The 8,476-nt window shown below is 28.4% G+C and overlaps 3 protein-coding genes across 4 annotated transcripts in view; 1 reads left to right on the top strand and 2 right to left on the bottom strand.

Annotated features, from left to right (window-relative positions):
- LOC111689541 (adenosylhomocysteinase-like 1) overlaps positions 1-3,918 on the bottom strand; it is an 8,422-nt gene extending 4,504 nt beyond the window's left edge. The window contains exon 1 of the mRNA XM_023452008.2: positions 3,340-3,918. Coding sequence (XP_023307776.1) covers positions 3,340-3,807 — 468 coding nt within the window. The 5' untranslated portion in view covers positions 3,808-3,918. The remainder of the gene's footprint in view (positions 1-3,339) is intronic.
- A 637-nt stretch (positions 3,919-4,555) lies between these two features.
- Positions 4,556-6,841, top strand: LOC111689544. 2 transcript variants are annotated; one of them, XM_046951493.1, is made up of 4 exons: positions 4,556-4,686; positions 5,626-5,945; positions 6,066-6,262; positions 6,340-6,841. In XM_046951493.1, exons 1-4 carry the CDS (start codon positions 4,680-4,682, stop codon positions 6,767-6,769), a joined length of 954 nt encoding a protein of 317 aa, XP_046807449.1. In that variant the 5' UTR covers positions 4,556-4,679; the 3' UTR covers positions 6,770-6,841. The 2 variants fall into 2 exon arrangements, with proteins under 2 accessions (XP_046807449.1, XP_023307778.2); XM_023452010.2 differs by lacking the exon at positions 4,556-4,686 and having other exon boundaries at positions 5,507-5,945.
- Positions 6,842-7,069: 228 nt separating this feature from the next.
- LOC111689545 (small VCP/p97-interacting protein) lies at positions 7,070-7,963 on the bottom strand. Its single transcript, XM_023452011.2, has 3 exons — positions 7,803-7,963; positions 7,570-7,737; positions 7,070-7,509 (listed from the first exon to the last, which is right to left on the bottom strand). Exons 1-3 carry the CDS (start codon positions 7,866-7,868, stop codon positions 7,495-7,497), a joined length of 249 nt encoding a protein of 82 aa, XP_023307779.1. The 5' UTR covers positions 7,869-7,963; the 3' UTR covers positions 7,070-7,494.
- Positions 7,964-8,476: the final 513 nt, after the last annotated feature.

Raw genomic sequence — 8,476 nt, forward strand, 5'->3', positions numbered from 1 at the left:
GAACTGAACTAGAACTGAACTAGAACTGAACTAGAACTGAACTAGAACTGAACTAGAACTGAACTAGAACTGAACTAGAACTGAACTAGAACTGAATTAGAATTGAACAAGAACTGAACTAGAACTGAACTAGAACTGAACTAGAACTGAATTAGAACTGAACTAGAACTGAACTGAAATTTGTTCCTAAAGGTATTAAACAAAATTCGTTATTTTTAAGCTATTAAGATGTGTTATTTCTAGAATTCCCGTAATTAGTTTTAAAATTTCTTTAATAAAGTCTAATAAGTCTAAATGACGCATTCCAATTAGCACCTTTTTTCACACTCCTTAAAAATCAAATAAAGTATAACAAAAGAAATCTTTATTTGTCATACCACATGATAACTTTCAAAAAAGAAATGCAATTAAGATTATAACAACAAAGGGAACAAAAGAAGCAAAAGTATGTTTACAAACATATTTACTACATATTTATAATAAAATCGATGGGGAAAAAATAACATAAATACATATAACAAAAGTGTTAATTGAACGAATAGTCAAAAAAACGGAACAGATATTAATTCAAATTGAAACATTATTATAAGGGCTCTAATTAATATCTAAATAAAATAGACTGTTAAAGAAAAGAATAAATTTACAATTCTATTAAATATTGTATACAAAAGCATTTAAATTAAACGCCTAAGAATTAAAAAATTATATATCATCATAAATGTATCTCAAGGAATTAGAAAATAGACATTCATTTGTATGTAAACAAGTAGACAATTTATCAAATTTGTAATGATTAGATATATATTTTTTTTTTTTTTGGGAGGGGAAATATTAACAAATCAAACTATATATTGATGGTGGTATATTTCTTTCTTTATTTTTAACTTTTGTTAAACAATTTATTAAATGGTGTCAATTGATAAAAGCAAAAAAAATAAATAAAATATATTTCCTAAAAGAAGCAAAAAAATTCACATGCAAGTTTTTGTTTCTTTTTTCATTTAAAGTTTTTTCTTAACTCATATTTAACACACCACACACACATGCTATTAGAAAATGTTAAAGATTGTCTTTGAGATTGTACAATAATTTATGAAATGTGTCATTTTTTTAAAAATTGCTTTGAGGACAATAAGTTAAGGCGTTTAAAATTTACAAACAAAACAAATATTGTAATCTATAAAATAAATTATTATTAATTTATTTTATAGAATTTTATCAGAAATTTTTATTACTTGTTAAAAAAAAACGTCTAAAAATACAAATTACTGTTTACAGATGCTTATAAGCATAAATTCTTAATAAATACAAAAAATAAATCACAATATTTTTTGTAAGATAAGTTAAGTGTCGTGATTTAAAATAGTTAGTTTTTAGTAGTTTTATTGTATTAGATAAGATTTAAAATCAAAGATATTGGCTTTTAAATTAAGTTTTAATTTAAGTTAACACAAGTGTGGCAAAAAATTTGTTAATTTTTTATTGTTTTAAAGGGGGTGTTATTAATTAGATTTATGGCGCCATGTGATATTCTTCACTCAAGTGGTACTAACTTAAAAATAGTCTACAGTAGTTAGATATAATTTTATGAGAAGTATTTATAAAGATAAGTGTTATAAGAGGTTTTTTCTTTGAGTGCAAAGCAATGAGTTAATTAAAAGTTGAAATTGAAATAAAAAAGATTGTAAGAAAACAATTTTAAAACAAATGTTTGAGCTTTATACTACCAACAAAGTTAGACTTAAAAACTTTGAGGCCCTGTTGACTCGGAAAATGTTACATTATATATTGTCACAATTTCTCCTTAATATAAGCGATTAGTTTAAGACTCTAGACTATTTATTTAGTATTAAAATTTTTAAATAAAAAATAAATAATTTAATCGCTAATTTTGTATTTAAAATTTTAAGTGAAATATTGTATTCACAACTAGTTTAAAAACGCATGTTTATAGCCTTATATGTATAAGAATGAAAAAAAGTTCAATGTTCCTAAAATAAACTCATAAAGGACAAAGATCAGACAATAAAAGGTCATTGAAAAGCAAAAAAAAAAAAAAAAACAACTACAACAAAGACAGACAGCATCAATAGAACAATCAAAATGTTTTTGTGCATTATTGTTATTGCAATAAAGAATATGTCATAATGCGGATATTTTAAAAATGGTAGATTGCTAATCAATAGAATTTTCTATAAGTTTGTTTCTTTGAGGTTAAGCTGGTTGTGGTCTTTAACTGTGAGCAGGTTTAATTGTAATATTATACTCCTCGTCAGAGAATGGACACAACATTTACAACCGTTTGACCATAGTAGTCTTTTGACTTCCCCAGAAAATCTACTACAGGTTTGCCAGCAATTGCTCAACAATTTCGGAATGTTAGTAAGAGTCACGTTCGCCCTCCCATTTATTGTTTGGATTGACCTTTACTTTATTTTTATGTTCACTCCTATCCGAACTGTTTCTTTGTTTGTGTTATTTAAGTTTTCAAAGTTGATGTTCTTAGGAGTAAGTTATTTCCTGATGTATGATAACACCTTGAGACTGATAGGAGCTGTATGCAGAATATAGGTATTTGAAACGATTATGATCCTAAACGTCTATCTATCTATCTATCTATCTATCTATCTATCTATCTATCTATCTATCTATCTATCTATCTATCTATCTATCTATCTATCTATCTATCTATTTATCTATCTATCTATCTATCTATCTATCTATCTATCTATCTATCTATCTATCTATCTATCTATCTATAGGTATTATTTGAAACTATTATGATCCTAAACGTCTATCTATCTATCTATCTATCTATCTATCTATCTATCTATCTATCTATCTATCTATCTATCTATCTATCTATAGGTATTATTTGAAACTATTATGATCCTAAACGTCTATCTATCTATATATCTATCTATCTATCTATCTATCTATCTATCTATCTATCTATCTATCTATCTATCTACCTCTCTATTTATCTATTTCTTTATCTATCTATCTATCTATCTATCTATCTATCTATCTATCTATCTATCTATCTATCTATCTATCTATCTATCTATCTATATATCTATCTATCTTTCTTGCAGTTTTCCTTTCAGTTGAGATTTCAAAAGTTACCCAAGAATTACATTTGTTCGACTTGAATCAAATTTTTTTTAAGTTTCACTAATTTTTTTGCTACTTCCTTTTTTTCCTATTTCACATATTTTTGCAGTTTAACTTTCGATTTTTGTCTAAAATTTAGAACCAAATTTTTTTTACTAAAAAAATAACAATTTAAAAACTTCAATCACATGATAAATACCCGCATCTCTATGTATACCAACATACCTGTGTTGAATAAATATTACATGCAGCCCAACGCACCGATGCACCCAAATCAATCAATGTCTCAATTAAGACCGCCGTCTGGGCATTAATATGAGTGCAACCAACAATTTTTGCATCCTTTAGCGGCTTATCGTCGGCAGCACGTTTTCTCAATGCCATTATGCCGGGCATCTCCTGTTCGGCAATTTCAATTTCACGCCGGCCAAAGGCATTTTGATTAATGTTACGTACACAAAAATCAGAACAACCTTTAGAGTTCTTTTGGACTTTTTCTCGTGGTGGTACATCATCACCATCATCCGAACTGCTGCCTGTGTAGGAGGCAGATGAAAATGAATCGGTGGATGAAGCAGACAATGAACGACTACGATAGCGGCTGGTTTTCTTTAAAGCACTTGATTGTTTGGCTTCTTTTTTATCAGCACCAGAGCCAGGATCCGGTACAGGGGTATCCGACAAATTGTTCATGTTGATTTCTATGTTTTTAATGCGGTTTAATTGACGAACTAATGTCTAATTGCTGCTTGTGTCACCAGCCAAAAAGTCAACAGCTGTTTATGCTAGACTTTATTTAAATTTATAAAAATTATTATAAAAAAAAGAGTTCTTGGCTTTTTGTTTTTATCCGCAAATATGTTATTTTTCTCCTTTCTTTGCTCACGTAATGCTCACGTGACGTGTTGTTGTCTATTAAATGTTTTATAAAAATTAATTTTTTCTTCGTTTTATTCGTTGTACTTGAGTCTCTTTTTTCAGAATTTGTTTTTGCTTTTTTCCTTTCTACAACAAAAACGCTAGTAGTATTGTATTGTTTGTGTTTTAATATTCGCTTTTCCCTTCGTTCGTTCGTACGGGACGGGACCCACTTCAATTGTGTCAATTAAAACAAAACAAAAATGAATGGAGCTTGAAAAAATTACAACAATAACAATACAACATCAAGCTGATAGGTTGTAGAATAGAGTCAAATATCTTTTGTAGCTGCTGGCTGACTGGCGGCTGCTTAATGATTGTTCCCGGGGGTGGAGTGTTGAGGTAAAGAGAGGTTCAATGCAGTGTGTGATATTTCAAATACAAGATACGAGCAACCGATAACTACTTTGTTTATGACTGCGAAATTAAATTTACTTCCAGAACAAATTTATATTTCTTGTAATTTTTTTTTGTTTTTGGTTATTTGTCACCGAAAAAAAACCACACACACACACTAACGAACTCACATGCAGTGTATGAAAAATTAAAAAAAAATCTATTTGTGTAAAAGAAAGAACGCTTACGTTTACACCGAAATAATGAAAATAAATAACTGATATATTTATCTTTAACGTGGTGTTTAACAAATGAAAAGTAAATAAAATATTTATACTCAAAAATACTTTTATTTGTTTGGGACAAACTTTTCTGCTGGCGATGTCGGAAAAAGTTAAAAAGTATGTGCAAGGTTGCCGGACTAAAATGTATAACATTGTCACAAAAAGGGGGATATTTTGTAGTGGGACAGAAAAATAAACGATTTTTATAGGGTTGCATAGCTTTTTTGATTAATAACTGGTTTTAATGTATAATTGAAATTAACGTTCATTTATATATACGTTAAATTAAAATATTTTAAAACTGATATGTTTTTAGTCGACTTTAGAACAATAGACTTGGTCGAAGCTGAAGACGACAATCTTATTTAAAGTTTTTATAAAAGAAGATAAATTGGAAAGTAATTACGACAAAATAGTTGATTGCTAAAATATCGATTTCGACTTTTTAACAATTAACGATTGTTTCAAAGTCGATTGATAGAAAAGTAATCAATCTTTTTGTAAAAAAAAAAACAATTTCGCTTTTTTTGTTAGTAATAATCAAAAAAAATTTTAAAATGACAAATAGTGGAAAAGATACAACTGATTTTTTCGAAGATTAATTAACACCACAAATTAACTTTTATTTTTTAATTTTTTATTGTTTTTGTAAATAAAATTTGACATTTTGACAACACAGTCAGCTGTTAGAATCATCGCATATAAATAACCTTTGGTGCTTATCATTTATCGATTTAATTTCAATACCTGCACTAACCTGTCATAAGCACCCACTCACATCACTAGTAATGGCGACTTAAATTATTCTAATTCTGTTTTCTGCTCATCTTCTTTGTTTAGTTTTGTGTTGTTCTTGTTTATTACATATATTTGTTGCTTAAATTTTGATTTCGTTACGTTTTTTTTTGTTTAATTATGTTTAAATTATTAATTTATTTAAATTTAATAATAATTTTGTTTGCTCAATATGAAGGCAGAACATTTAAAAAAGGTCGTTTAAATGACAATAGCCTAAATGAAGATGAGACACCTTGGCAAAATTTGTGGTTCCCCCATCCCCCAAATTATCAGAATAATGACGTAAAAACTGAAACAGTCAATGTGGCAGCAGGAGCAATTAGAGATGCAACAACAGCAGTGAGTAATGAAGAATTTGCACTGGAAAAAAATCCTTCAAAAGACTGGCTATGGTTTCCGCATCCGCCCGGTTATCAAAATAAAGAGAAAGTTAAGGAGCATGTTGAGAAACCTATAGAAAATGTTCAGCAGAAACATGAATGTGATAATGGCAAGGTAATTTAATCATTATAAATAAATACAATTAGTCACCTTTTTTAAAAAAAATTTATATATATACATATATACTTAAAAATCTCGTAATAATATCATTATTGTTGTTAAATTCTTTTGCAGTTTGGCTTGTCTGTAGATTATGATCCTTTAGATAAACGACATTCCTACAATTATCTTTGCCTTGACCAAAGATCAAAATATACCCCAAACTTAAATACCACAGCTATTTTAAAGGACTATACAATACCAGCAGCCTATGAACCTTCCGTAAAATGTTTGAACGAAACTATAGAATACAGCGAGTCCATACCAACTTTGTAAGTAACTAATTATTCAAAATTATTTAAAATTTAATAAGAAAACTAAAAAAAATCTAATAATTTCTCCCCATTAGCGGTGCTTATCGTCCTCTAGCTCCTAAATATGGTTCCTATAGCTATCTGCCACCACAACGTTGGCTTCATAGTTTAGCCGATGGTGCTATTGTTTTACTCTATCACCCTTGTGCCTTTGCCGGTCAAATTGATCAGCTACAAAATACTTTAAAAGGTTGTTTATATCGTCATATCATTACACCCTCTCAGCAGTTAACACCTCAACGTCCTTTGGCTCTTTTGGCCTGGGGTAAATCGTTACAAATGTCTGTTGTTGATGATGCTATTGCAGTGAAATTTATTAAAGATAACGCAAAGTTAGGTTTTAGACAAAAACAACAGAAATTGAAATTATCTTCAAAAATGTATGATGCTGGTTTATTAACGGAAGCTCATTTGGTAACGGATGAACAGGATGAAGAAATTTGTGGTTACAAAGAAATGAGATGATTATTTTATAGAAAAATTAGTATATGTATATGTATAATTTTGTTATTTGTTAAATATATATTAAAAATATCATTTTGCAGGTTATATTTTATAATAATAATAATCAAGTTCATAGATTTTCGACAAGTTTAAAATTTGTTTAATAAAGAACTGCTTCAGATAATAAGATTACTACTTCTTTCTTTATTTAATGATTGATGAGCCAAAATCTGCTTCCTTTAAAGTTGTAAACTAGACTAAAAATATCTTTAAATATGGGTTCACTTAGCTTTTGTTTCTAATTAAATAAAACACTTAATATATTTTGGTAATAAATTTTGGTATTGAATACAATGTAAATATAGAGCAGAAAATAATTAAAAAATTTGGTATTAAGCTTTTTTTTCAAAATAACATTAATCTATATGAAACCAATGAAAGTAACATTTTTATGGCTTCAAAAATTAAACAACAAAGAAAACAAAAAAATGTATGTTAATAAAAATTAATAAAGTAAAGTGCATTATATACGTATAATATAGACTTAATTTTAGTATACAAGTGTAGATAAATGTCTTTAGTACATATTTTTTTTAAATATATTTTAATAGTATTGACCCCATTTAACCATAAGGAAATGTTGTTAATTATATTTTCGTGGTCAATTTGACAAACAATGTATATTTAGATGCGTTTTTTCTCAGACTTGAATATTATAGAAAAAAGTAAGAATACATTTTGGTGGTTTAATCTTGCTGCCACTAGAATAGAAAAATTTATTAATAATAATCAGATAAATTATGTTTCTAAATTCTAAATACCTTTAAGGTGGGCTGTCCACCCATACGTGCAGCCTCTTCTTCACGTTTTTCTCTTTCTTCTTGGAGTCGTTGTTGTCTTTTCACCTTCTCAGGATCTTTAATGCCTCTTTGTTCATTTTCTTGACGCCTTTTTTCAGCCGCTTCCAACAGTTGTCTCCTGCGTGTTTCCTGCAATAAATGGACGTAGATTTGGTATTAAAATTTTTAATATTTGCAACAATTTATCTATTTACCGGTGAGGGCATTAAATTAGTTTCTTCCGAGGAACTGCCACAGCATGATGTACATAAATTACCCATTCTGCTTCTTTTTTTTTAATAAATAAATAAAATTTTGAGCTGTATATTAATATTTAATTAAACAATTTGTTGATTGTTTTACGATTGAGTCATTGTTTTTTTTTCTACGTTGTTTTGTTTTTGCATCAGACAGCTGTTTTTGTTTGTTTTTCATTGTGCTCCATATTCGTATAGGATTGCCAATCAGGGTTGGGAAAAATTGTATAATTGTACTTTTTTGCTACAATTCAATCTCAAGAAGTATTAATAAAAAATCTAGACTCTAGATTTATAGTCTAGTTTATAGTCTAGTCTAGAGTCTAGTCTATAGTTTAGTCTATAGTTTAGTCTATAGTCTAGTCGACAGTCTAGTCTATAGTCTAGTTTATAGTCTAGTCTATAGTCTAGTCTATAGTCTAGTCTAGAGTCTAATCAATAGTCTAGTCTATAGTCTAGTCCATAATATAGTCTATAGTCTAGTCTATAGTCTAGTCAATAGTCTATAGTCTAGTCTATAAGTGTAGTCTATAGTCTAGTATATAGTCTAGTCTATAGTCTAGTCTATAGTCTAGTCTATAGTCTAGACTATAGTCTAGTCTATAGTCTAGTCTATAGTCTAGTCTATAGTC

This window comes from Lucilia cuprina, chromosome 5 (genome assembly GCF_022045245.1).
Source record: "Lucilia cuprina isolate Lc7/37 chromosome 5, ASM2204524v1, whole genome shotgun sequence".
NCBI classification, from domain to species: domain Eukaryota; kingdom Metazoa; phylum Arthropoda; class Insecta; order Diptera; family Calliphoridae; genus Lucilia; species Lucilia cuprina.

What these genes read in the sequence shown, in the direction of transcription:
- LOC111689545 (XM_023452011.2), bottom strand. Translation starts at nt 7,868, where the DNA reads ATGGGTAATTTATGTACATCATGCTGTGGCAGTTCCTCGGAAGAAACT. An exon ending in CTAATTTAATGCCCTCACCG is followed by an intron (nt 7,738 to 7,802) that starts GTAAATAGATAA and finishes CATTTATTGCAG; the next exon opens with GAAACACGCAGGAGACAACT.
- LOC111689544 (XM_023452010.2), top strand. Translation starts at nt 5,568, where the DNA reads ATGTTTAAATTATTAATTTATTTAAATTTAATAATAATTTTGTTTGCT. An exon ending in ATGAATGTGATAATGGCAAG is followed by an intron (nt 5,946 to 6,065) that starts GTAATTTAATCA and finishes ATTCTTTTGCAG; the next exon opens with TTTGGCTTGTCTGTAGATTA. An exon ending in AGCGAGTCCATACCAACTTT is followed by an intron (nt 6,263 to 6,339) that starts GTAAGTAACTAA and finishes TCTCCCCATTAG; the next exon opens with CGGTGCTTATCGTCCTCTAG.